At 44.2% G+C, this 27,937-nt stretch overlaps 3 protein-coding genes and 1 long non-coding RNA gene across 6 annotated transcripts in view; 2 read left to right on the top strand and 2 right to left on the bottom strand.

Annotated features, from left to right (window-relative positions):
* Positions 1 to 108: 108 nt before the first annotated feature.
* On the bottom strand, positions 109 to 10,210 carry AKAP5 (A-kinase anchoring protein 5). 2 transcript variants are annotated; one of them, XM_047862328.1, is made up of 3 exons: positions 10,030 to 10,210; positions 9,802 to 9,898; positions 109 to 6,200 (listed from the first exon to the last, which is right to left on the bottom strand). In XM_047862328.1, the coding sequence occupies exon 3, from the start codon at positions 5,938 to 5,940 to the stop codon at positions 4,651 to 4,653; it is 1,290 nt and encodes a 429-aa protein (XP_047718284.1). In that variant the 5' UTR covers positions 5,941 to 6,200; positions 9,802 to 9,898; positions 10,030 to 10,210; the 3' UTR covers positions 109 to 4,650. The 2 variants fall into 2 exon arrangements, with proteins under 2 accessions (XP_047718284.1, XP_047718283.1); XM_047862327.1 differs by lacking the exons at positions 9,802 to 9,898; positions 10,030 to 10,210 and adding an exon at positions 8,681 to 8,873.
* Positions 3,888 to 9,228, top strand: LOC125168133 (uncharacterized). The gene is made up of 3 exons (XM_047863058.1): positions 3,888 to 3,995; positions 8,175 to 8,877; positions 9,147 to 9,228. The coding sequence occupies exons 1-3, from the start codon at positions 3,911 to 3,913 to the stop codon at positions 9,226 to 9,228; spliced, it is 870 nt and encodes a 289-aa protein (XP_047719014.1). The 5' UTR covers positions 3,888 to 3,910.
* LOC125167734 (uncharacterized) lies at positions 9,260 to 13,547 on the top strand. Of its 2 annotated transcripts, none has more exons than XR_007152910.1 (2): positions 9,260 to 10,127; positions 12,753 to 13,547. It is a non-coding gene; the product is annotated as an uncharacterized LOC125167734 (long non-coding RNA). The 2 variants fall into 2 exon arrangements; XR_007152909.1 differs by lacking the exon at positions 9,260 to 10,127 and adding an exon at positions 11,155 to 11,416.
* A 170-nt stretch (positions 13,548 to 13,717) lies between these two features.
* The window catches only part of MTHFD1 (methylenetetrahydrofolate dehydrogenase, cyclohydrolase and formyltetrahydrofolate synthetase 1), a 62,096-nt gene continuing 47,876 nt past the window's right edge, over positions 13,718 to 27,937 (bottom strand). The window contains exons 19-28 of the mRNA XM_047862313.1: positions 27,677 to 27,745; positions 27,292 to 27,403; positions 27,054 to 27,193; positions 24,511 to 24,552; positions 22,084 to 22,184; positions 21,077 to 21,254; positions 18,667 to 18,774; positions 17,747 to 17,899; positions 15,289 to 15,382; positions 13,718 to 13,973 (exon numbers count right to left, since the gene is read on the bottom strand). Coding sequence (XP_047718269.1) covers positions 15,293 to 15,382; positions 17,747 to 17,899; positions 18,667 to 18,774; positions 21,077 to 21,254; positions 22,084 to 22,184; positions 24,511 to 24,552; positions 27,054 to 27,193; positions 27,292 to 27,403; positions 27,677 to 27,745 — 993 coding nt within the window. The 3' untranslated portion in view covers positions 13,718 to 13,973; positions 15,289 to 15,292. The remainder of the gene's footprint in view (positions 13,974 to 15,288; positions 15,383 to 17,746; positions 17,900 to 18,666; positions 18,775 to 21,076; positions 21,255 to 22,083; positions 22,185 to 24,510; positions 24,553 to 27,053; positions 27,194 to 27,291; positions 27,404 to 27,676; positions 27,746 to 27,937) is intronic.

Genomic DNA, 27,937 nt, shown 5'->3' with positions numbered 1-27,937 from the left:
TCTTGGTAATGTTAACTCAATAGTTTTCATCAGTGTGATCTTTATACTTTTAGGAAATAAATATAATATACCACATTTCTCTTAAAAGATTTAGGTAAATAAAATAAACATGAGCCAATATAACATTTATTCTATATTAATAGTCAGTACATATATTAATTCAGGTTAAAACCTTTTTTCTACAGAGTATTTCTTTAATATTAGCATCTGATCCACAGTCCTATAGTACTAATTTTAATGAGAAATACAAAATGGAACTTTTACTTTCATAATAGCTCATCCACTTAACATTTTTACAGACAAAGAACTACTATAAATATGTAACATTATGCAGGCTTTTTTCTGCACCTGTTCACAAATCATAATGAATATAACTGTGTAACTATTTAGAAACTGAATGCTTTCAAACTGTCCCTGTATTTAGATGACCGCCTCCCCACACTGGGCAAATTAACCAGTGTCTCTTTATTCTCCCCTCTATGGCACTCATGGTGCTGCATTGCCTGTGGCTCTTTGCCCTAATCCCTGCCCCAGTTCCTGTGGTTGCTGTTGCCTGGCTTGAGCTCTTGGAGGACTGGGAGCCCATCTTCTTCACCAAACAGTGTTGGGCATATGTTATACCCAACACATGTTGAACCAAACTGAATTTAATCAGGACATCTAAATTTCATGGAGCTTCCTTATGTTTAATTTTTGTAACTAAATAAGGATTGCAAGAACTTTTTTTCAAAAATGTATCATAAAATGTACTATTGATTGAATTCTGCATAATAAGAAACTTTATGTTACAGGATGAAACATCATAGGAATTTGAACCTAAAGAACCTGAAACCATAAATGAGGACTTAAAAAAAATTTTTTTTTCAGAAATGGCAGGCAGAAAAGTCAACCCCTGATGTATTGAGTATCAGATGAAATTAGAAAGACTTTACATATCTGAATAAAGTTGAGATTAAAAGGATCTTTCCAAACAATGGGGTTCTAAAGCCTAACAATTATTTTAAAAATTCTGCTGGAAACCCCCCACCCCCACAAATGAACTCATAACTATAAAAAATAAGGCAACTTGAAGTTAAACATTTATGAAGTTAACTCTGGATTGCATGCAAAAGCCAGATTTGACTGGTGCCCTCCCATGACTAATGGCCTTTAGCAGTAAGGCTTTTCACAGATACTCGTGAAATAAGATAATCTCTCAGAAATAAATCAGAGTTTCTTAGACTCCACTAAATAGTAGACCAATTAAGATCATCACAAACTTCGTGCTGTCAAATGCCTTGAAATTGCCTTGAAAGAAAATTATGCAGACAGCTTTTCTGAAGAACTCCATTTGTGCCACATGCTTATTATTCTTCGAGGTGGAGGAGGAGGCAGGGAACATAATTTCTGTTTGAAAGTTCTTTTGTTTTCTGCTACCTTCACTTAGATATTACCCAGTACTATTTTTATACCCTATAAAGTACTTTGAGAAAATGTTAAGTGAATAGTGCTAGAGAAAATAGAAGAGGGCTTTCATATTCACTGGGTTGTAAAGCGAAGTGAATAATACTGGACTCTTAGAAGGGGGAAGATAATGTGCCGAAAAAATTAACAAGCATCCAATAAACCAACCCACCTTGTAAAATCCTAAACTCAAAGACAAACTGAATCCCAACTAATTAATAAGTGTTCATTAAAAGCAGCATTTATACCACAGCACATTTAAGTGAAAATTAATGTAGTGTCATTGAATTGCCTTTTAAATGATCATTTTAATCATGTCAAATGGATATGAATTGAATAGGAACCTACTTAAATTCATTTAATGTCTCGCATGTAAGGTCGAATTGCTTAAAATAAACACTATTGAAATGAAACATATTTTATAAGAGACTTCCAAGTTATGTGACTCCTGCTTGTGTCTACAACAATACAGTTTGGATCACCTTAGAATTCCTTTTAATAGGATTTGGCCATGTGGCAGGTATATTTAGATGGAGACCAATTAATTTCTGGATTCCTTTTTCAAACTGAAATCCTACTTATTTAACGCCCCAGATATTCTCAGTAGGAAAGATTAAGGAAAAACCAATTAAGATGAATGCAAGTGGAGTTACACATCTTACCGCAGAAACAATCAATTATAATACATTCTAACCAAAAATATATATCAAACCATAGTGGGGAAAAAAAAGGTAGAAACCTAGGACTAGAGAAAGTGCTATTTTAACAAAAATAATTACACATATTTATCTTGTATCTGTTTTTAAAACTCCCAAATAAATATGCCTAAGCCTTCCAAAATATTTTCAATCACTGGTAAGTGCTGTGCTCTGTGCTCATTCATGAGAGATTACTAAAAAGTTTACAATGCAAGTATATTGGCTTGAGCCATTCTGGCAGTAAATGAAGACAGGATTCTTCAAAACAGTTAAAATGCACCAACTTTGATCAGGTTTTTAACAACTGTTCACTTTTTAAAATTTTTTTTTCAACGTTTTTTATTTATTTTTGGGACAGAGAGAGACAGAGCATGAACGGGGGAGGGGCAGAGAGAGAGGGAGACACAGAATCGGAAACAGGCTCCAGGCTCTGAGCCATCAGCCCAGAGCCCGACGCGGGGCTCGAACTCCCGGACCGCGAGATCGTGACCTGGCTGAAGTCGGACGCTTAACCGACTGCGCCACCCAGGCGCCCCTAACAACTGTTCACTTTTAAATATGATCTGATATTTGCTGGTAGCCATCCAAGTCCATTAGCACCACAGAGAGTGAATGAAAAAGAGTAGTTTTAGGGAGAATGACTTAGCAGTCTTTTTTAAATGTTTAAAAACTGTACACTAAAAGAAATTCATCTCTTGGGTCATGTGTTTTGAAAATCCACGCTCACATTGCTAAATTGAAGGATTTTTGTGGGTTTCTGGTCCCAAAGTTATAGGCATGAAGGTAGGAAAGTCTGGGGGGATAATTTTGCACCTCAGGAAAGAATCTTGCTAATAATATCCATTATTTGGTTCAGTTCCAAAGTCAGATTAGGTTTTTCTGCCAGAGGTCTCAAGATGTACTCACAGCAAGAAACAAAGAAGGTTCTATAGGACAAATTAGCACATACTTTCTATACGTAATAATGCTGGAAGTCACCTAGATCATTTACAATCATCCAATGTACACTCTTTTCCCCAAGAATGTACAAATATTCTTTAACAAATACCTTACAACTCAAATGGAGAGCTCTTCATACTTCATCCACTTTCAGAGTAATGCCGCCACTTAGACAGTGGGGGACTCTACAGTTTGAACCTTTACCTGTGAGGTAGGGAAGTGTATTGTAGTATTATGGCCATTTCACACAAGGAAAGATTGAAATGTAATTGCTTTTTCAAAAAATATGGTAATTATTAATGAGATCGATGATTTAAATAACCGAATAAAATGCAAATAAGCCCTTATGGTTACATTAAGTTCATTTTTTTCTGTAAGGGATTAGCTGGACTGGAAATACTGATGAAAAAGTTACTTTTCGAAATCCATGTAAAATGTTTGCTACTGGTATCTCGACACAGAGGCACAATGAGAGAATACTGACATTTAAAATACAATGTGCTTTAGCAGTAACTTTTTACTTTTTCTATTCAACCATGTACTTGGCTCCTTCTTGGTCAAGAATGGACAATATTTTCACCAGGTTATTATGATTTCCTAGTACTTTCACTGCCAGGCAGGCTTTGAATTCATGTTCCCTCTTTGAGGAGAGGTTGATGAATACGGGCTCTAGAGAAGCAATCCTGCAAGATGAATCCTATGTTATCTGTGATAATTTGTTACTCGGGCAGTTTGCCTTCCCCTGGATGGAAAACAGTGATCTCACTTTTTGTTGCTGCTGTTGCTTAGCTTTTCAGGTTTTGTTTTTAAGCTTTTCAGTAGACGACCCCATGCAGAAATGGATTTATACAGGTCTGCTGGAGGCAGAAGATGGAGAGCGAAGATGCCCTGCCTGTTTCTACACCTTTGCACTTGGTAATTATTTGTCTGTCTGAAGTAAATTGTGAATGGCTTGTGTACAGTATTTAAGCAGGACTAGAAAAACACTCATGTTTAATTCAAATATGCACATTCTGCTGAAACTAAGAAAAGGCAATATTTTTTTGAGGTAAGACTACTGCCTATGAGTGTAACAACTATAAATCACACATTGACAAAAATAGCTCACCTTCTTCACCATTTTAAACATAAAAGTGCACTGTTGGGGGGGGGGGGAAGCTTTGAAAATCGAATGTGATGTTAACCTATACACAGGATCGAACTATCAAAGGGAAACCAGGCTTTGTGACATCAGAGAACAGTAAAGAGTTTATGTCATCCCATAAGTGCTCAATTAATACAGCTTCCTTCCCCCAAGTACCCCAATCTCCACATGTCATTTTCACACCTCCCTGTATGTCACTGTGCATTGCAATCTGTATGGGCTTCCTCTGATCCAGAAGTGACTACATCTCTGGGGGAGAAAGGGTTTTATAAACGTAATTCTTTAGCACTTCTGGATTGGAACTGTACCTTTAAATTCCACAGATGATAAATCCCTCATTTGTTACTGAAAAAGAAATGCCTCAAGTATGTAAAATAATTCAGCATTAAGCTTTTTTTCTTTTCCTCCCATGATTTGGAAATTAAGTCACTGCAGAAGATTGTTTATTTTATTATCATCAGAGGCCATTTCATTAATCAGCTGTTCTATAGACAACTGAATAGCATTCTTGACAAGAGAAGAAGCCGTTTCTTTTAAGAGTGTTTCGTATTGTTCTGAAGTTCTACCCTCAAAACCACTATCATTAGCAAAAACCCCTATTTGCTCGTTTTCAATTGAAATTAAGAATTGCTTAGGGACATTTTTAGATTTCTTAACATCAAATTCACTGATTTCAGTGTCTGTAATAATAATAGCAATTGGCTCCATTCTTTTGCTTTCTTCTGGTTTTGGTTTCTCTGCAGTGACCTCATTTCCTCTAAGCTCTGATTCCTGGCTCAGTTCAGTATCTTTTGGCTCACTCTCTTCAGCAACAATCTCTCCACTTTCGTGCTGTTTCCAATTTGGTCCACTTTCTAGGATATTGCTTTTGGCTTCTTCCACAATTTGCTGATCTGGGACTGCAGGTGAGGGAGGAACATCAGAAACCAAAGGGGGTTGCTGTTGTGTTTCTGAAGGTTCAAGTGGGCTTGCTTGCTGGGGTTGAACGCTTTGTTTCTCCTCAGTTGTTTCAGTATCTCGTTCAATGACTAGAGTTCCTGTGTGAATGGCAGAATGCCCCGTGTCTAACCCAAGTTCTACTGCAATCACTTTTTCCCCAGGTGCCGTTGTGCTGTGGCTCCCATTTGGCTCACAGACCTCATCGCCCCCTTTCTGTGAGACAGCTTTACTCACATCCTGGGGCAACTTGGGCGTGGTTGCCTGCTCATCGGATTGGGTCGGAGCTTCCGTATCCAAACGTTCAGCCTCTCCCTGGACTCTGAGGCTGCAGTCGGAGTCTTCTATAATTTTGGAATGATTACTTCTTTTCTCTCCTTTTGAGAATTTTATGCAGGGAATCTTGAGTCTGGATTTTGCCTTTTTCCTAGAAAGATCAGCATCCTCAGCACTGATTTCAGGTTGCACTTTAGCCTCAAAGGGCTTTTGCTGCTTTGAAGCTTCTGACCTTTTCCTGTGCGTTACAAGACGTTTGATTGACGCCCAGGCCCCCACTGGGGCCTGGGGCTGATCAGAAGCTCCCGCCTCTGGGGGACCCGTTCTTGCTGCACCAGCAGCTTTAGAGCTAGCTTTGGGCTTCATCTCTTTGGCTGCTTTCTTTCTTCTCTTGAAGCAAAGCACTGATGCTTTTTCCTCCTGCCGCTCATCTTGAGGACTGACTTCTGTTGGTCTCTTCTCATCCTTGCTTTCGACTTGAATTTCAGAAACTGTGGCTTCCATTTTTACATTACACTCGTTCTTTCTCTAGAAAACTATATTCTTTCTTCCTTAGCGGCCTTTATGACCAAAAAGTGGGCAAAAATACCATACTAAGTAAAATTTCTTCCAGATGTATTCACTCGTTTTGTCTTACTCCAGTTATTTTAGGTGGCTTCTCCAGTGTACAACTCCTAGTTTCTCTATTACTTGTAATTTCCTCTCTTTAATTTCTTCATGAAAGCCCTTTACGGGATAGATTTTTATTTTATTTAAGGATCAACCTGACGAGAGAAAAGAGAGTGGCATTTTATTTCACCATCAGCCTATTGCTTTCTAGGAAAACAATTTCCTAGATTTCCGTCCAACGTATATGATTCTACCAGGCACGTTTCCCACAGAATAACTTACTGAAATAACTGGAGAATTAAAATATCAAAAAGATTTCCATATGTGAATCTATTTTCCTCTACTCTCTTTCTTAAAACTTCATCTTGGATTATTTGCAAATCGGATGTCAATTCTTTCATTGCACTGTCTTTACGAATGTTTATGACTCAATTCCAAGTTAACAAAACAAACATTAACAAAACAATGAAAGGCAAGGTGATAAGCAAGCTAGAGTAATTTTTATTACATGCAGTAAAGAATTCTGCAGCTGCAAAGGATCTTAGAGATTTTTCAAGCCCAGCCAGATGAAGAAATCGAGCTCCAGAGTGGGTGGTTGGACTGCTGAAAGCCATACAGTTAGACAAGGTCATGGCCAGAGTTAGAACTGAAGACTTTGCCTCTCCAATGTTCTTTCCATTCTACCATAAGGTTTCTGTTCTAAAAATGTATGTTCTGTCAGGGAGGTGCTACTTTTCATACATACTTTCAGGAAGTTTAACATCACTGTCATTCACCACTCTTAAATGTAGTTGTATGATTTTGACATTTTTTCCCCTAAGTATCTACTGTTTAAAAGTTTTCCATAATGAGCACATAGCCAAAGGTCAGTAAGAGTGAATGATAATAAGCACTAACATTTATTGAGCAGCATCTGTGCCTTAGGAAAGGCTAAGCACGTTTACATACATCTCTAATCTTCCCCACAACATTATGAAGTGAGTAGGTGCTGGTATCACTATCTGCAGAGGAAGAAACTGAGGCACAGAGTTAAGCAACTCGCCAGAGATTCCACAGCTAGTAGGTAATCTTTGGTTGAATCCAAGCTCTGAAAGTGCGCAATAGAGTTTTATCAGGAAAATGAATTATTTGGAGATACTAATCTGCACTAGATTCACTGGTCAAAAACGTTTTCATTGCTTAAATTTAACTTATGGCTATTTAACCATAACACAGCCCATGAACTCATAATTGAACCAAGACTAGACTGGGTTCGTGTTATTTTAAAATCAAGCTTCTGAAATTCCTTATATTTTGTTTTCTTGGTTCTGGAACTAATTAAGGAGCCAAAGATAATCGCTAAGCTATGTGATTGGCAAACTGGTTACATATAAATATAAAATTAATCCACAGAATAGCGTGACCAACGAACAAAGATGTGAGGGGATGATCTCAACAAAAGTTGTACCAATTTTTGTTGATCCAAGTCCTAAAATAAGCAAGGGGACTCTTTCCTTGTACTATTTTTATGTAAATCCTTCAGCGTTGTAGGTTTATTTGGGCAGCTCTTGATTCTATGAACCACAAGAGGAACTGGAACTCTGCAAATCAGTTTATGATCTAAGTATTCCCTTAGGTTGGAGTTCCATACTCGATGCCCCTGATGGAAGGACAAGATCATCCCAGAACAGCGCGGGAACTAAAATATGAACATTGTAGGTGTCCCTCCTCAAATGATGCTTCCATACGCTCCAGAATCACAGCTGATTATAGCTCTCTCTTTAAGTCTTCTCCTGTCTCGCAGTTCTCAGCACCTGAGTGTTTACCAGCCAGAGAATGTATAACTAATAGAAATATTGAAATTAGACCATGTTTAAGACTGTAGGATTTGAAATTGCCCTGGATTGCCCAAAGGCAACTGCCTGAGAAGCTCACTTGAATGGATATCACAGTAGAAATAAATTCCCCAAAAACCTAACCGAAATGGGGAAAATACAATCTGAAGACCTTAAAACTTTGAAGAGTGTTAGTCTGCAGATGATTCCTCCTTAGCCAGAGCAGGGTACTCTTACCGCCACAGCAATCTTAAAGTCCCTGTTGTCATTTCCTGACCGAGTCTCATGTCTAACGCCCCTTTCCCCCTTGAGCAGAGAAGCCCGGAGGAAAAGAGCGAGCCCCTGCGAGGAAAGCTGCGAATCTCTCCCAGGGCCGGATGCGGACCACCAGGCTGCCTCCGGAGGAAGGCGGCTCGTTCGGCTGGACGCGCCTGGTGGCAGGTGCTGGAGCGCACGATAAAGAACTCAAAAAGGAAAGTGCCGGGGGCGTGGGACAGATAGCCCAGCTTCAGGCTGTCTGCACAAACAGAATGGCCAGGGGCCCCAAATCACATTCCTCTCAAATGAGGGTAAGGAAGGGCAAGCGGTCCCCGCAACCCCTGCTGCCAGGACGAGCTGTAACGCGGAGAGGGCGGGTGGGCACAGCTGACCAGGGTGGCCGCTGGCTGGAGATGCGGGCGGACGGACGACCCTCCCGGTTCTTACCCCGGCCACCTCGGGGGCCCCGGTTGTGGGCGCCCACCCCGCCGCGCGGGCGGCCAGAGGACCTGACCCTGGCCCAGACCCCCTTCCCTGCCACCCCCTCGCCGTCCCTCACTTACCGAGGGCGCGGGGGTCCCCGGCGACCCTGCTGCCGAGGTCAGGGGGCGGCTCGCGGGGCCGGGCGCCCAGGAAGCCGGGAAGCCTCGGTCGTTCCCGCAGTGAACAACCCTCTGCAGTGGGACCGCAGCCCGCGGCGCCCCCTCCCCAGAGAGCCGGGAGCGACAGCCCGCGGCTCCAATGCGCGCCGGGAGGGCGGGCGGGCGCGGGGCGGGGCCAGGGCGGGCGGGGGCGGGGGCGCGGCCTGCGAGAGGCTCCCCCCCGCCGCGTGGGAGCGCACCCGGCGCTTCGAGCCCCCGCGCGAGTTCCCGCCGCGCGACCCCGTCCGGCCCGGGGCGGGGGACCACCCGCAGATGGTGGGGACAGGGGGAGTGAGCCCCGCACCTCCTGAGATGCAAAGTAGCAAAATCTGGTTTTAAATTATGGGCACTGCCATCGAAGCCCCCTCGACACACCAAATATTTAAAGACACAGCAGATACATTTTGAAAGGATTCAAAACTGTGCACGGTGAGAGCTCGTTTGGAGAGAAAATTACGTATATGAATTGAGACCAAAAAAAAAAAACCAACAACAGAACAAAACACACACACACACACACACACACACACACACACACACACACACACCAGCTATCCTAGGAGTGGCTTTGGGTGCAACGGTGTTATTATGGTTCATTGCCAAACGGACTCTGAGGCCCAAGACCTAGACAGACCCTAATCTCCCTAGTCTAGGGAGCCAGGTGGAGGTGATACAATCTGTGTGCGGAGGAGGTCAGGGCACAGGAATCCGGCCCCATCCATCTTTTATACCTTACGTATTCACAATGTCTGCTTAATCTTGTCCCTCTCGATTAAGCGGGAGTGGGGATCAGGAGATTGCTTTCCTCACGATTCCAGTCCCAATCAGAGCAAAGGGCACAGGCAACATCTACCCTCCTTCCTGACTGGATGGCTAGGTTGTGTATTTTCATACGTTTTCTGGGTCTTTGTCTAAACCGGTTACTAGCGTAGTGAAACACACCGCAAGCACTTACTTGTACACTTAGCCCATCGGTTTCATTAACCAATGAGGTGTTGCTGTGAGGGCTTAGGTGTGAGGGCTTCAGGATTACCAGTACCTACCCGGGCATTCCTGGGAGTTCCAGCAGTGAGGTCCTCCCGGGGTTACAGTTCTGGGCTCCTCAGGGGCCCTCCCCGGGACACCGTCCAGATGAAGAACCTGTTCAGGCGGAGCAAAGAATTAGCAAACAGCACTTGTACTTACTACCTCCATTCTTTGACAGGATTCTGATCTTCACGGAAATAAATCTGGCATCTGCTTTTGGATGTTTTTCCAGAAATACATTTTACCTTTGTGAGATTCTGTAGCTGTCACTGAGACTTAAGAAAGAAACACGAGGACCCAACAGCAAAGCCGAATCTAAGTTGTCGGGGTCTTAAACTTACAGGTAAAGTTAGAGATGAAAGCTGTAAAACAGGAAAATCCATTAGCATCTACTTTAGTGGTAATTAAGAATTCAGTTTATCTTTGTGCAGACAGCCAACACCAGCTTGTGAAAATGCCGTTTATATTCCCAGATGGGTTGCTAACCTTGCTGACACTTGGGAACTGTAAACAAGCCAAAAGAAATCCATGGCACTCATAAACAACTGAGATGCTATTACTCATTGAGATCCAAGTTTCCCCAAATCTACTAGACATAGGCATTTACAACAATTTCAGGCAAAAATAAGATGAGCTTATCCAGATGAAGACAGGTAGGAGAGATGTCTTATTAGGCAGGAGTTGGAAATAAAATAAGGGACAGGTTAAAAACAACAAAATCCACTTTAATGACTTGTAGATCTTTTATCACTTACTTTTCTTGAAAAAAAAAAAAAAAAAGACTAGTGGAAGGGACCTGGTAAGACGTTGAGGTAAATTGATTTTGTATTTGAAGGGAAGATTTAAGGTATATTTCAAATAACTCATCCCCAACCTGTACCACATGTGCATACACACACACACACGCGCACACACACACACTCACAAAGAATATAGTACTATAAATAAAATACTGCACTGTGATTTTTCTTTAGGATATGACTACAAACTGATGCCATATCTGAATTTTAAGAAATGTATTCAGTATTTCATGCATGAAAGAAACCCGTCATCCCTGAACTCACTTAAGTGACAGTTAGTAAGCTATTACCCATATCGTTGTCTGCTACTCCATTAGTAGCTTTTCATTATATAATGAGAAACAGGCTATAAATAGATTTCTCCAATCTGATGAGAAATTATCCTTCCTACAGTTTATCTTGTCAATATCACCAGCCATAGCGTGCCAATAGCATAGTTTGCTTGTTTATCTGAACTCCTCTTTACCTGATCTCAGCTGGTCCTACCGTTTCTCCCATTCTGGCCCTCATCCCCAGGGCCTGGGCCTTAGCTACCAAAAATGGCTTAGAACTCCTTAGCAGTAATTCTTACACACATCTGAGAGACCTTCTGGGAATCAGCCCACCACCCTCTTCCCTGGTACACCATTAAATGAACTTGTGGCTCGTGTTCTCTGGTACTTTCATCTGTTTCGGGGCACCGTCCGGTTGTACCAGTGAACACAAACTCAACGGGAGTTCTGTCGTAATCTGCTTTACTTGACAGTACATGCGTGCTGCCTCTTCTGAATGGAGTGTTACTACGAACATCTTCAGTGCATGGCGACAGCCTCTGAAGTACAGAATAGAGAAGGTCCGCTCTGTTCATCAGTAACATTACAAATAGGGGGAGGGAAAGCATCAGTGGCCCGGAAACGGGTTAAGAACGGGGGAGGCCAGTGATCTGGAAGGGCTCCTCGCCCCAAGGTAAGGACACTGGACTTTGTCTGGCAACATATAATATGTACTCCGAGCACTAATGCTTCTGCAGGTCTTGAATTTAGGTCTTCAATTAGCCTTCAGTTTTTTGGTTTTTTTTTTTTTTTAGCCTCAGTGCTCTTTACCCTTAAAAAAAACTTTTTAAGTAATCTCTACTCCCAGCGTGGGGCTCAAACTCCCGGTCCTGAGACCAAGAGTCACATGCTCCACTAACCGAACCAGCCAGGTGCCCCTCTTCATCACACTTCTTAACCACAGATCGAAGAATCGGTTTCACAAAACCCATGCTATTAATTGCTCAGCAGCCTTCCCAACCTCTTTATTTCTTCCCTCTGCTTCTTCTGCCTTTCACTCTCCCTTCCTTCAAGAGGGAAGTGAAATGGACACAGCTTTCCACCGGTCACAAATGGGAAGTCTGCTTCTGTACCACGTGGCAGGGGCTGCCTTCTGGGAACAGCTCTGATGGGCAGAATAACAGTTAGGAGCAGAGGCTTTGGCGTCAGAGGACTTAAAAAGTCCATCTGGCAGGCAGCAAGTAGTGCAATTTTGAAGTCTGCTTTCCTGCAAAATGGAGATACAATCCTAATTTACAAATCTGTTCTGTTATCATTTCTCTTGACACATTTCTAGCCAAAGGTCAGCTCCCATTTTGAAGCTAGAGGTCACTTTTGAGCAATTCCATTACTAACAATTTACCCAACACGTGCTTCTACACAGACTGCACAGATGCGTGAGAGAATATTTGCTGCTCTCATTTATAACAGCAATAACCATGAAACGATGGTAAGTGTCCATCGATAGGGGACTGCTGAAATACTACACAGCTGTAAAAAACAAGGTGTGTCTCCAGCTGCTGACATAGTAAGATCTCCAAGATATACTGCCAGGTGGAAAAAGCAAGTGGTACCATGTGAATTTTTACTGAAGACATTTTACTCCTCCTTAGGAAAATTCTTGCATTCGTGATAGTCCATTCATTCTAAGCAGTATCTGGTAAAAAACAGTTTGGACTACTTATTATATTAGGGGTTTACTATCTTTGGCTTATACACCCTCCACTCACCTTCTCCCACCAATCGTGTTCACTATTCCTATCAGTATTAAGGATATAAACCCACCTGGCTTTTGGTGATGAGGAAGCCTAAATCCTTTAAGATGATCTTTGAGTCACCACGTCTAACAATAGCCTGCTTTCTTCCCTTATTTACAAGATGAATTCCCGGCAAATCCCATTCCAGATGACGTCTCATAGGACATTAAAAAAACCATCAAAAACAGTGAACTCTGTGCAGACGGGGCCCAAATGATGCTTTGGAACAGGAACTGACACCATCGTTGTGAACAATGTGCCAGGCACTATACAAAGCATGGTGAAGCTTGGGCTCCGCACTCATGATCCCTTTACCATATGCCTCTGAAGCACTGCCATCAATTCTTTGGATGGCAAAACTGACTGCATGACAACACCGACGTGAACCCAGGGAATTAAATGTAATAAAATGAAGGACACCAGGACAAATATTGCTCCGCCAATGCCAGCAGTGTTTACATCAGCATCAATGGTGATGCAACATCTCCTGGAAGGATCCAACGCAGGAAGATAAGGGAGAAGAGGGAGGAAAAAACAGGAGAGGAAGAACAGAGAAGATAAACAAGAAGAGGAGGGAAAACATTTCAGGGAAAAAAACATTCCAGAGGGAGGGGTAGAGCCCAGGGCACATGGTACAAGCCCAATCAACATTTGCTGAACCAACAGAGCAGACAGGATGGACCTATAGTTAGTGCTTCATGACCGTCCTTCCTGATGACTTAAATAAATGGTGCTAAAGCTGTGCCAGAAATGGGACCTCCAAGGAAGTTCAGCACAAAAACCTGGATAAGTGTGACTTTCTCAGGTCTGTTTTAAAGGAATATAGAAAGGTACGTGATTAAAAAGGCACATTCTCTATACCCTACTTCCCCCTCAACCCTCTCAGGAGGGATCCCGACTGTGTCCCCCCCAAGAACTCTGCGTGCATGTGCCATTTACCCCTTTGAACACAACAGTGTCAATAAAGAAGGTCTTGCAACTTGCTTCTTCAGTCCCGGGTGCCTGCTGGCAAAGGGGCTCCCGCAGGACGGCAGTGATACTGCAGCACAGTCTGTTAAGGCTAGAATTTATATTTAAACATCCAGATTGCAAAATCATTTCCTTTTATTCTGTGGAACTTCAATCAAGTAAGTTGACTTGTGCATGATTTATGTTAATTTATACATGGTGGTGGGAATTAAGACTGAAGAAAGGCTCCTGGGGAAACTTCTGCTCTTTCTTTCAGAAGACCTTCACGGCAGGGGCTGACTCCTCTCCACCTTCCCCCACACTTCCTTAACCAACAGTCGGCCCGAATAGACACTGGCCAAATGTTCAGAGCGGCTTCTCGAAGAGGGGAAATCTAGAAGGAAAAGGACATGAGAAGTAAACGTTCCTCTACGAGCTGAAACACACCCCCACCCCCACCCTGCAGCATCCTCCTTTTGCTCTGCCAAAGCTGTTAACGCTTCCATCCTTCCCACAACCAACTCCACGAGGGCAGGGTTTGCCCACGTCCCTGAACACAACGCGTGCCACTCTTCTACTATGGCTAGGTGAACACTGTTCGGGCCGGGAGTGAGCCAGGGGGACACCTCCAGTGTCACATAAGTCCCCCAGGCATGGAGCACACCGTCTCTGCTCCCTCTGCAGGGACTTGTGTAAGCACCCATCCTTGCGGCTGCTGGGAAGAGGACTATACTTTGCCATCAGCCGGACCTTTACTTTCTTAAACAACCTGAGAGTTTTCGTTCTGCATTATTACCCTCTGACACCCTTGTCTTCAATGGCTCCTTCTAGTTAGTGTTGCTTAATTCCTAGACTTGTAACTCTAGGTCACTTGCAGCTGTCAGGATTCCCCTTCGTAACTGCCCAGATCAGGACTCGGTTTCCTGAAAACCAGGTCTTCCCTTTTCTTAGTTGATTCCCCGTTTTGCTGGAGGACACTGCTAAATACCTTCCTAGGAAGAGAGGTGGGGTGGCACAGCTGGACGTGTCTGAAAACATCTGGATACATTTGGTGGGGTGTTAAGCACAGGTGGGGAGTCAGCTTTCCCCGTGAACTTGGGAGTCTATTCTTCCATTGTCGAAAAGTCCCTTACTGCTGATAAGAAGACAAGTCTTCAGTCTGATTCCTATTTTCTCATAGACAAACCATTTTTTCTTTTCTGGAAAAGGCTTTTTAGGATGACATCTTTGATGTTTTTGAAATTTCAACTAGATGTATCTAGGGAAGGCTCATTCATTGTGACGAGTACTTGGGAGCCTTTCACTTAAGACCCCATGAAGTCCTAGACTCTTTCCTCTTCTTTTCTACATTCTGGAACATTTACTCAACTCCTGCCCACCATCTACTCAGAGTACACAGACCCCTACTGGCACCTGCCTTCCAGGGTGCCAACAACTCAGAACGCAGCCTCCGCGCCAGTCCCTCCAGAGTTCACGAGACGGTGGCTTTCTCCCCTACGCTGCCCCTGAACAAGCCACGCTCTTCTTCCAAAAATGTGTTGAGATAGTTCCTTCATTGGTCACTGCAACTCTCCCCTCAGTGATGTTTGGAAAGAGAAGTTCTGAAAGTACCACAACTGGCATTTTCAGAGCGTTAGCTTGAGTCCCATAATTCACAACTGTGCCTTGTAAGGAAAAAAAAAGCAAAACTCTCACAGTTAACAACTCACCTGTTTAGAACAACCCATTCACCTGTCCAGTTTCAGGGTCCAAATCAATATCATAGAAACAGGGCCGGGTGGGGAGTCCAGGCATTGTGCTCATCTAGGAGATGTGAAATAGCAGTAAAAATAAAGTGATCTTTGTTTCCACCTTCCCTTCAGATAAAAAGCCCAAGGCACAAAAACAGAATATTATTTTACAGTTGTCAGTAAAGGGGCACTCTTCTTGTTACACACCAAGTCACCGATCCTGTTATGGCCTCACAGAGAGACCAGCGAGTCTTCAGCAAGCCAACACTGGGCTTCACTACCATCTTCCACATTGACCACTGCAACAAGAAGTAGCAAGGAAGGCCTTCCACCTACATTCTCTAAGGCAGGTGTGGGGATGCTGAGGAGTCTCCTCCCCCCTCCTCAGCCCTCATAAGACCAAAGGGAGGTGCAGGGTTTGTCTGCCTTTTAATTTTGTTTTAATTTGTTTTAATAAGTCTGGGGTTGGGGTGCCTGGGTGGCTTGGTCGGTGGAGCATCCGACTTTGGCTCAGGTCATGAACTCGCGGTTCATGGGTTCGAGCCCCACATCAGGCTCTGTGCTCACAGCTTGGAGCCTGGAGCCTGCGTCGGATTCTGTGTCTCCCTCTCTCTCTGCCCCTCCCCTGCTCATGCTCTGTCTCTGTCTCAAAAATAAATATAAACATTAAAAAAAAAAAAAAAAGTCTTGTGTTGATGCCCGTATCATTCTGCTTCAGCAGCACATTTGGAATTAGTATCCGTTAACTTGGGCCAAGACATTTCTGTACAAAATCGAAATAGTTTTACAATCACTGTTCTTAGGGGTCCAGTTTGGCCTTCTAAAACTGAGCTCGTAATGCCTATGGATTATATTTGTACTTCCTTCTTTTCTAAAGACCTGGCTTTGACAAAAATCTACCTAGCGACAAATCCTTAAGGCTTGTAAGTAAACTTTCACCTGTAACAGTATCTTGTATAATAAATATGCACAAGTTCCAAATCAGATCCAGACAGGAAAAGAGTTTAAGCTGAACTTCCACAACTTAACGATAACTTCCCAGAACATTCTCTAGGGACCTGCTATCAGTGTCTATTCTGGAACTCTGTAAGCAACTGGTGGGTGTGTGGACAAGAAGGGGGAAAGAAGGGATTGGTCCTCAGACCTAGCAGAAAAGCCTGGAGTTGACGGTGAAGGTGACGAGCTTGTGCCCATTGATGCAGACATGCTACTGGCAAACTCAGGCCGGACCTGTCAGTTTTGCCTTCCCCTCGATGGCCAACCCCCTGCACGCACATCAAAAGCGAGTGCCCAGTGCAGCTCCTCCTATTCCAGCTGGCGGCTGCTCACAGTGTCTCCAGAGAGAATAACACCCGTTTCTGTGACAGTCAAGATGCCAGGCCAATGGTTTAACATTCCTATCGAAAGGTAACTTCTCTAAATCCCCAGGACCGAAGAACGTTGTCCCAAAGCTGAACCTCCTGCTCTCTGCAGTGGCTGAAGGGGCACCAGCTTGCCCCACGCTGAGAGCTGAGTGGAACAGGGCACACATCTTTAATAACTTGCCCAAGGCCAAAACCAGCAGTGAAAACTGGATGTGGCTTTAAAGTTACACACTTCAGACTTATAATGCTACCTCTTACCACTTTCTTTCTATCTATCCTGAAAGAGTAACCCAGCTCCAGCAGGAGATCTGTTGGTTTCTTTTCCATTATAAATTGGCTCAGTTTACTATTTCGATCCTGCACTGCAGGTAAGGACTAGCTGCAGGTATAGGACACTGGGTGGATCAAAGGGGGAAACCTAGGCACAGGATCAGCATTAACCTGGGAAGGTCAGTGCAAACTGTGAGTGTGCCCTTCAGCACTCTCCCTCCCTTGTCAGCAAAGCTCCTTCTTTAATATCCACGAAGTCATAAGGAAGCATTTGATAATTGATCTTGAAGTAGAAATAAGCAACCTCATTTTCCAAGTCTAAAGGGTTCAATCGCATTTTAAGGGGGGAATTCTTGACTCAGAAACAACCAATTCCTTGAGTTTCAGGCATAAGCTGCAGGCCTGTCAAGATGATCAGGGAAGGTTGGAGCCTCTGTCCCTACCCCCCACCCCCCTACTGTTGGCCGGACTGAGTTAATCTGTGAAAGGTACCCAATGAATGTCAGTTGTGATGATACATTAGCACTATCACAGACTATCGATTAGGCCTGTCCTGGATTCAGTCAAGGTCATACTGCCCCTGGGAAACAGAACTGTTACTCATCACAAGTAGTCATGGCTTCACCCTTGAAAGGACACCAGGATGATCCACAGCAAGAGGATTAATCCTAACAGGCCCGACGCCAGCTTGCTCATCAGCCATGGACTCTGCTCAGCTGGCACGTGCTTGATAGCTTCAGTGATCAATTTCAGACGAGAAGCACAGATGAACCACCCCCACCCTGCCTGCAGCACTCACTTACCGTCCCCACCAAGGGGTACAGAAAACTGGCCCCGACGCTGGCACGGATGTCACGGATGGGCAGGACGAAGCCTGTGGGCACGCCCTTCTGCTCTGGGTTGTGAGACAAGGACAAGTGTGTTTTGGCCATGCAGATGGGCAGGTTCCCAAAGCCCTGGGGAGAGAAAGGAACAAAGCAGGACAAATGAAAGGTTGACAACAAAGCACATCTGGGCATCGTGATGATACGGATTCTTCAATTTACTTAAAACATCTAATTCCTGGGGCACCTGGGTGGTTTAGTCGATTAAGCCTCCGACTTCAGCTCAGGCCATATTCTCGTGGTTCATGAGTTCAAGCCTCATGTGGGGCTCTGTGCTCACAGCCCAGCGCCCGAAGCCTGCCTCAAATTCTGTCTCCCTCTCTTTCTGTCCCTCCCCTGCTCGTACTGTCTCTCTCTCTCAAAAATAAATATTAAAAAAATAAAAAACAATAAAACATCTAATTTCCTTTACATACACCTCTACCTCACTGACCTCAAGCTCTGTATTCTAGACCCCCCCCCACCCCCCAAAAAAAGAATCACTGTTGGGTGAGGGAGGTAAGCATCCACAACCATATTCCAAAAGTATTTTATTTTCATCCATACAACCTATTAAAAATGATAGTTTGGAGCAGATGTGAGGACACAACTGAAGGCAGGCTCTCAGTATTTGAGGAAGACACTTCCTATTTCTCTATGGCTTTTCTACACGTTCATATACCACCTCTGGGTAGATAAAGAACTGGACCACCTAATCCAAGCTCAGTATCCAGAGGGGAGAAGACTGTCACCCAGAGAAGTGAGGCAGTGGGCGCCCAGCAGGGTGGGGAGAACTCAGGGGCTCGGACATCCAGGCTGCTCTGTAAAGAGTTAAAAGAACCAACCAACCAAACACCCACCTGTTTTGTGTAAACGTCAGCTTTGTGTTGAGCTTCGGGGAGCAATTCAATGTCATCGGCCCCGTAGATCTTCTGCGCAATGATCCTGATTTTATCCTCAACTGGAAGCTAATGCACAGGAAAGAGGGGGAGATGCCATGACTGGACACACATGATGATGCTGAACTGGGCCACAGTCTAGGTCCGAGTTCCCACAAGGGCGAGAAGATGCTTTCACATACACATACAGATACACAAATAGTTTGAGGTGCATGTGGGTTACAAACATTTTCTTTTAATACCAACCTCCAGATTTTATACGTGGAAAACGTCCCACAGAGGTAAAGTTACTGTGTGTGTGTGTGTGCGTGTGTGCGTGTGTGTGTGTGTGTATGCGCGCACGTGTGCATGTGTATTCAGGACCTCCCTAGGTACGTCATAAACAATACTGCTGACTACCCAAGAATAATTATTTCTTCATAAATACAAAGTAGTGTTCTAATATTGGAGAACAGACTCATGTCAAACCAGACCTGGGATACTCCTGACGAAAGACAACCAGCATCCATCCAACAACTCCCGGTTTGTTATGTGAGAGGCAGATACTATTTTTAACATAAGACAGTGACTGCAAACCACGGTTGCTTAGAAATAGCCATAAAAACAAAATCACCTACGTATTAAAAAAACACCCCCGTGACTTACACGACAACATGCACCGGGTGTGCTGCAAAAGGCCATGACTTGTGTGGCACCTGAAACAAACAGTGCCAGGCACGGAGGCCAGTGGTCTCTCACCCAGTGAGAGCCTCCCCCTTCACGGGGCTGCTCTGCTGGGGAATGAAATGCAAACCGCGTTAAGGAGAGACTGCCTAGAGGAAATGGGAAGGAAAGCTCCTTGGATGAGCAAAGTACTAAAATTAGGCAATAACCTGACTATGCTCCCTGGCAACTAAGGCTAACAGGACACATCAGGCAAATGTTGTTTTCTGAAAGGAGCAATAATCTATAAAGATAAAAATTTCCTTTGGAGCTACACAGTGCCAATTTAAGGAGAGGCTTTATATAATGGACAAAAATAAGGGGACTATTCAATCACGGTTGTATACAGACACGACAGAGATCGCTTTCCCATGTGTCTTATCATTGGAGCTTTATAAATGCTGAGGCACATTCAGAGCTTCTGAAGTGAAAGTACTTTCATTGAGGGGTGACTGAAGGCTAACAGATGCTAAATAAGACAAAAAGTGGCAGACTCCAGTTTATCAGAACAGAGAAAATTCCAAGTAGAAACAAGTGATAAAGTCTTTATCACTCAACTTCTTCTGGGCCTCCTGCTGGTCTTCAAGGACTGGGGGTTCCTAACTCAGGTACTGAGGATGGAGCTTAGAGAGAGGCCCTATAAATGCTTTCTTTGCATGTGTGTACAGATTGGCATTTACGGCATTTCCTGAAAATATGATTGGTTGAACAGATTTTCAAACCAGTCTATAAAACTACAGCCTAATGGGAAAATGTCAATGTCAATAGGACAATGTCAATGAAATGTCAGTGTATTTTATCTGCAAAGGGCAAACAGAAACAAGAGAATGTTAAAAACTCAAGAATACTTGGGTTTCTTCCCTCTACCTTTTTATGGCTATTTTTGAAAGTCTATGACTATATTTTAAAAACCAAGCCAGAACCAGGCTGGAAAATACAAGCAGAATTAACTACCACATCCATCCCATGCTCCTAACAAAGTTTCCAGGTGTCATGAGCATGCTGCTTAATGTCTAATCACATCCTGAAATACACGGACAGAGAGCTGAAAACAAAATACAACCCTACTATAAGAACAACGTTTCTCTGAACTCACTTTATCACATCACAGAATAAGCAGTTACTCAGTGATGAAAAGAATACTAAAGCCTGCCGGGATGCTTTGGCTTTGCACTAGAGCTTCTCTGCACGTGAGGCAGCCCCAAACCAGGAGGTGAGCTTGGGAGCACGCAGCTTTCCCCTGGTACTGGGAAGTGGTCAAAAAGCTTTTCTGAGCATGATGGAGCTCCCTGCCGATTTGCAACAACATGGCTGGTGCTTTGGGTTAAAGGCTGTAGTGAATTACACTACTGGTTCTACATTTAACCCTTTCTCCTGCCAGCAGAGAGAAGGTACCATGAGCCTTCCCAAATTTTAGGTCGGGAGCCAACCTCCCAGAGTGTTCTTGCCTGGACCTGCTCCTCTGTAAATAAGCAGAAACATGCACTGGTAAGAAAGCTGTCTAGGGTTGAAAGCCCAGGCTGTGGTTGTGTAACTCACCTACGTGGGAATCAAACTCACAAGGCTAAAGACGCTAAACACGGGCTCTAAAGAGAGGCAGCCACACAGAAACCTCACTGTGCTTTTTTTTCCTTTTTGTTTTTGTTTTGTCTTATAGCAAGTAACCCACCTTGAGGTCATAGAGGAGCTGGAAGCTGCTGGGTGCCTGAGCTGCTCTCTGGACGGCCTGAGCTAGGGCTAAGGCGCCCTTGCCCCCTTCTGCCCAGTGAGTGCATTTCACAGCATCGAAAGCCCCGTGTTCTTTGGCGAGGCGGCTGACGAGGTCCAGCTCAGCTTCCGTATCTGTCCTGTAAAGGCAGCGCTTCGTGTTAAAGCATTGATGACAGTTAGAGAGGACAAACTCTTTTGAGCTACTCACCGATAAATGGAAACTAATCAAGTAATACTGACTGGGTTTGAATCCCGGCTCCATCAGTTACCATCTGGGTGGACTCCTGGCTAGTTATTTAATCCTTATGTGCTTTGGTTTCCATGTGGTACAATGGGACTAATCATAGCACTTATTTCATTGGGATGTCATCAGGCTTAGTTGACAAACACATGCAAAATACTTAGAACATTCCAGGCACATCACAGGAATCAATAAATACTAGCTTTTTAAAAACGTTTCCTCCCATTCTGTTGTGGTTAGGCCATTATAACAAGACCAAAGCTAGCACTACAATACCTACACAGCCTACACAAGTTGCCTCTTGCATGAACACTTCTAGCTCAATACGGTCGACTCTTTGTCAAGATAATGTCCCACCAGCCTCCTAAAATAATAGAACTCTGTAGGGCTATGACCTTCTGTTAGCACAAAAGTCCTCTAGAGAGCACAAAAAACATTTAACTTCAGGCCTATGTGTCACCCACTTCACCCAGTAGAGAAGGGGACCCATGGGAGCCAAATCTGACCCTGGACCTTCAGTGGCAGGAGTGACGAGTTTGCTGTGGCGTCTGTGGTGTAGCTCACACCACAGGCTCTCATTATTGGCTGCTAGAACACAGGCTTAATAACCAATACCAGTAGCTGGAGAACAAAACAAAGCTAAAAGCAGTGCTATACAGTCACCTCCAGGAGATGTTTTCTGACCATTTTCCACAGTCCCGTTGACTCCTACTCTTTGTACTTACTTGAATGCATTCACAGCCACTACCACTGGAACTCCAAACATTCTGGCATTTTCAATTTGTTTCTTTAAGTTACTGAAGCCTTTTTCAACCAGCTCCAGGTTCTGTAAAAACAACAGGAAAGATCCATGAGGTCAGCTGCAGGTTCTTCTTAAAAGAACTCCTTGAACCAGCAGCCAGCCACTTAGTCAGAACAAGCCAAGGGCAGATCTGCTGATGCATTTCGCACACCGTGGTGAGGGGGCGCTAGGGAGCCATAACCCTGGGCCAGCCTGTAACACTGGAGTGGCGTCAGGCTCGACTCCTCGCTGGACTCCTCGCTGTCTTGAAAGCATGAGAGTGGGCATAGCTGCTGTCATCACACCACATCTTAATTGCATATTTGCTGTTTGCAGAGAATCAGTTGCTCTTAAGTAAATTGTATTTATAGCCTTGTGTTTATAGATGTCATGTACTCATGTGGTACAATGGTACAAACTCTACTCAGCATCTTGCACAGGAGACAGAGCCTAGCACAGTGCCTGGGGTTCATTACACAGCCACCACAGTGCCGTCAGAAAACACGAAGTGATCAGTGAGGCTTTCAAAGGTTCTAATGAGCTCAACCATGTACCTTCACTGGGGACAAAGAAGATAGATGCCACCTTTAATAACCAAATACTATGACGTTTAAAGGAAAGTAATTAAGGAAACATACCTTTAAATATGTTAAATGTTAATGGCAGCTCTACTTGCAGCCTTGGAAAACTGCAAACACAAACCTCCTTTGATGGGGGACTGCGCCAGTGAGTTATGACATACACCCTCTATTAAATATCATGCAGATGCCATGAAAAGTGAGATAATCCGCATTAACATGGAAACTGTCAAAGATGTACTAAAGTGTGCCAAAGTTATAAAACTATGGACAACTTCATTAATTCCACTTTTGGACAAATACAAAAATACGTGTATATATTCATGAAATGTTTTAAATGTTGAAAAATATATACCAAACTGTTCAGGGGACTCATATTTGTGTATTATATCCTTACATTGCTTAACTTTCTTTTACAAAAAGGATGCTACCATTATAAGCTTAAAATACATTAGATATCTTTAAGATAAAAATGTAATAGTTTTACGTAAAAATACATACACTGGCTCATGAGCAAACCCAGCAGTAACAGCCCTTGGTTTGTGGATTCAATGAAAGAGCAGAAAAAGGGGGCAAGATAAAGGTAGAAAACAATTACAGTTATAAACATGACTTAGGCTTTTTTCTCCTTTAATAGTTGAAAACTAAAATTAGGATTGAGTTGATATTCTAAAGAGCACTGCTAATTCTTTACCTCTAGTCACATGGAAACCAATTAATATGTAAGACCGATTGAGAACAGTTTTTGAAAAGTAGAATTTCGTAAATGAAGACACCAGCTGGGCCAGTGAGGGGCAGTCACTCTAATTAGACACAGGAAAGGCTGTGGGGTGGCAGGAGGGCCAGAACTGTGAATTCCCCTCCTACGCGTGAATCAGACAAATGACCATAAAAGGCAAATCATAACTCAGAAGACAGGCAGACTCAAGGCACTAACAATTCTCTTCTAGCTGCTTCTGAAATACTTCATTTAGGGCTTGAACAGTGGCACTCGCTTGCTTGACAACTTCAAAAGCCTCCAAAAAAGGCAGAAGAATTGAATTCACAGTGGCAGCGGCTGACCTTCCCGTCTCATGCGAGGGTCTGTCTCTCACAGAACCACCCCAACAGCCTCCAGGGATTTGGGTAGTAAATGATATAAAGAGGAAAAGGCTCAAGGTCACAGTTCTTCTTTGAGCTCCCACTTGACAGCTAGAGACCAAATCAGCTTAGGGAAACTTTACCTAGAAAAACATAACCAGGATCCTGACTGCATAGTGCCCCTTTAAGGTGGATTTAAATACGCAGAGGAAGAGACATTTCACAAAAAGTCCCTACTTGTTCCAGACTCAGATGGCATTTGGTAAGGAAGCAGCCGATGCGCTAAGGCAGTGGAAAGAAACGTCATTAATCTACAGGGCAGGGTTTCTCCACCTCACCACCTCTGACATTTGGGGCCAAACGATTCTTCGCCGTGGGGCTGACCTGTGCACCACATGGTGTTTAGAGGCAGCCTTGGCCTTTACTCAGTGCCAGCAGCACTTTCTACCTGAAGTGGAAACAACCAAAAATAGGTCTCTAGACATTGCCAAATGTCCCCCGGGGGGCAAAACTGCTCCCGATGGAGAACCAACCACTGGTTTCACTAGAAGCACTTCTTCCCTACTTTATTCGATAAGATTCTTCAGCACACAGCAGGCCTCTTAGTGCCCCTGTCCACAGGAGCCATACCCACCCCCCTCATTTCCAAACAGGCTGAGAGACGCTGATTCTGCGTATTCTCTAGGACAAGTGGTTAAAATGACTGAAGTTACCTCCTCTATGTAAGCCTTGGGAAGAGGCAGTCCAGCAGTAACCTGGAAGGAAAGCAGGCAAAGTCAGAGGCATTTTCTACTTACAATCCGGTTTTAGCTTAAAATGATGCCTTGCCATGTGTAAAAGGCCAGAAGCTGCATACTGGCGGGGGAGGGGTGGTTTACAGCAGGATAAGGTTGTTTCCTGTCCAAGGGATTTAGGGCATATGACCAACAACAAAAATGTCTGGTTTGAGCATTGTGGGAAACCTCTAAGGCCTGAATGAGGGACGTGAGGGCAGATCTGTGAAGGCGGTGGGGAAAGGGATGTGTTCTAGGCAAGGGCCATAACCTCAGTGAGCAAAGCACACAGCAGTGGGGGCGGAAGTAAAGGTGCACGTATGGAAAAAGGCAGTGGTCAGAAAGGCCACCCTGAATGTCCCCCAGAGGAGTCTGTGACGGGCCCTGCAATGGGCTCCTGACCTGGTCCACGGAGCCAACGCGCAAGTTTGTGGGGCTGAACTAGGGAGCATGAGCGATAAAACAGGAGGGACACAGCCCAGGATTTTCTCCCTCCATCAGAGTATATTTCAAGGTGTCAGAATACTTAAGTGGTGAGTTCACTGTTACGGAGGTGGCCGGTGGCTTGGCTTCTGCCGCATCCACAGGGACGAGCACTGAGGTAAAGGTGCTCATCCCAGGGACTCCACTGTGGACAATGGGCGTGCCTTACAAGGCTTCAGCCACCCAGCGTGGTCCACTCCCAATCCTCTGTCTCCAAAGGGGGTCAGAGAGGCAGGGCGGCAAGCAGGGACCTGAGCCGCCGTGTTCTGGGGCTGACATGTAGCTCCATGAGGGACTGTGAGCAGCATGTCTGGCTCCTTGACAGAAGTGAGGCTACGTACGAGGCTCTCCTCTCACTGCTGCCTGAGTTAAGTGTCTGGCATTATGTTTCAGACCATGAGGGCAGGAGGAAAGAAGGTGCAACGGTGTGAGGGGTGCAAGAGGAAAACACGTTGGTTATAACTGGGAAGATAAAAGGAGTCCAACCTGCATTCGTGGGCTAGGAGTGCTTTTGGTACCTGGGGGACCAGTGACACTGGAGAGGTGTCCTGGGGTTGCGTTATGGCAGTGGTTCTCACAGAGTGGTCTGGGGACCGAATCCTTTCACAGGGCCATGAGGTCAAGACTATTTCCATAGTAACTCTAAAATATCACGGCCCTTTTCACACTCATTCTCTCACTGAGTGTACAATGGACTTTTGCAAAGAATACATGACATGTGCTAACACAACTGATTCCGTGCAGAACATGAAAATCCAGTAGTCTTCAATTAGGCCAGATACTGAAGAGACCTGAAAACTGTATGATGCTTACATTTTGTTTGGGGAAATATAACAACTTTTCATGAAAAGAATTGTTTTTGTTAAAATGTAACTCATCTTCAATTCCCAACATAGTCAATACCGATATAACTACTGAAACAAAAGTTCTTTCAGCGCCTCAAGAATTTTAAGTGTAAAGAAGTTCTGAGACTAAAATGCTTGAGAACTGCTGTATGATAGCTACATGAAGAACACTGATTTTAGGGGCACCCGGCAGGGGGGGGGCTCAGTCAGTTAAGCATCTGACTTCAGCTCAGGCCATGATCTCCCAGTTCGTGGATTTGAGCCCCGCGGCAGGCTCTGTGCTGACAGCCTGGAGCCTGCTACGGATTCTATGTCACCCTCTCTCTGCCTCTCCCCCACCCACACTCTGTCTCTCTCAAAAGGAATAAACATTTAAACAAACAAACAAACAAACAAACAAAGAAAAGAAACACCAATTTTAAGAGAGGGGGCTCTTATTTCTCAAGTTGTAAGACCAGCTTCTAGAATTTAAGAAGGATAGGAATTTAATACTTCTTCAAGTAATTTCTGAAAACTAGCACACTGTCTTCATGTACGTGTGCTAAAGAAAAGGTATTAAAATAATAGGATAAAAAGTGTAATTTCTAACCAGTAGGAATTCAGGAACACACAAAGTTCAGGTTGGAGTTGAAGATAAGCTAGTCCTAACCTAGTTTCTCTGTTACCCGGAGGCAGTCCAGGGCAGACCTACCTTTCTCCTCCCCTTCTCTCCTACTCCGTGCTAGTCCCACCCAGCATGTGCCTTTCAAGAAGGCCCTGACCTCTGTCTCAGCTTAATGGTTTGCTTGGCTGGCTGCCAGCGTCACTATTTAGAGGGAAAATGGGACTCATTTAAAAACAGTCTAAACATAAAGGGGCTTTTTGTGGATATAGCCAAGCCCATGTCCTTGGAGGGGCTTAGATATTATCAGATGGCTCCCTCAGAAGACAGGCCGCAAAGCCCATTTCCACCATCTGTAAATGCCAAGAGCCGCCAGTGCCTGTGAGTGATAAGCCGGCCAGTAGGAGAGCCGTCTGAACACTTCTTGCTTTGGGCACCTCTTAGTCATGAGAATATGAGCAGCTTCTTGAAGAAACAGGCACAGGTCATCCCAAGTTCCTCCTAGCCTTCAGAACATTCCTGACAATCAGATCCTTCCAACTCTTGGTCCTCACCGTCGGGCCGCCCCCGTGCATTTTAAGAGCCCTGACAGTGGCAACAAGCACCACCACGTGAGGGCGGAGACCAGAATACCGGCATTTGATGTTAAAAAATTTTTCCATTCCAATGTCGGCTCCAAATCCTGCTTCAGTCACTGTAAGTAAGGAGAAAAGCAACTGTAAAAAGGCCATCCTGACTCCTTTGATATTAAAAGGAAAACAGTTGATCCACTGATTTTGCAAAAATACTCACCCACAAACCCTTCAGGGCCAACAAGCTTGAGTGCGATCCGGTCTGCAATGATAGAGGAATTCCCATGTGCAATGTTGGCAAACGGTCCAGCATGAACAAATACCGGAGTGCCCTATGGAAATCAAGACATCGTGAGCAGTGCCGCCAAAATGGTCAAGGGGACGAAAGTCAGTTGGAATCCGAAAGATAAAGACTTCCCAGAAGAAAAATACAAAGCCCCCTCTTTTCTATTTCAGCAGCATCCCGATCACAACAGTGAGGAAGAATGGGAAGAGAGACACGGGCAGGTACAGAACTCCCTGACTCCCCAAGAGAAGTGTGATTTAGAACCACTCTGCTCTGACACGGAAGACTGGTCTGGGAAGGCGGTGGTCACTCTGCTCACCTCTAACGTCTGCATGAGATTGGGCTTGATTGCATCCTTCATAAGCACTGTCAATGCACCACTCACCCCCTACAAAACAAAGGCATGGAGCATTGCTTCCGACCCACAAGAAACCCCAACCTTTTCAACCAAAACTCAACATTCTCAGGTCTTCCTTTTTTAGCCACTGTGCACCAATCCGTACTTTCACCTGAGCTATACCATCCATTTACTTATTTATTTCTGGATATACTATGAAGTTATCACTTATTTTAAGCAGAG

Source organism: Prionailurus viverrinus, chromosome B3 (genome assembly GCF_022837055.1).
Source record: "Prionailurus viverrinus isolate Anna chromosome B3, UM_Priviv_1.0, whole genome shotgun sequence".
NCBI classification, from domain to species: Eukaryota; Metazoa; Chordata; class Mammalia; order Carnivora; family Felidae; genus Prionailurus; species Prionailurus viverrinus.
Note: the sequence above shows the minus strand (reverse complement) of the source record. Positions and strands in the feature narration are given on the sequence as shown.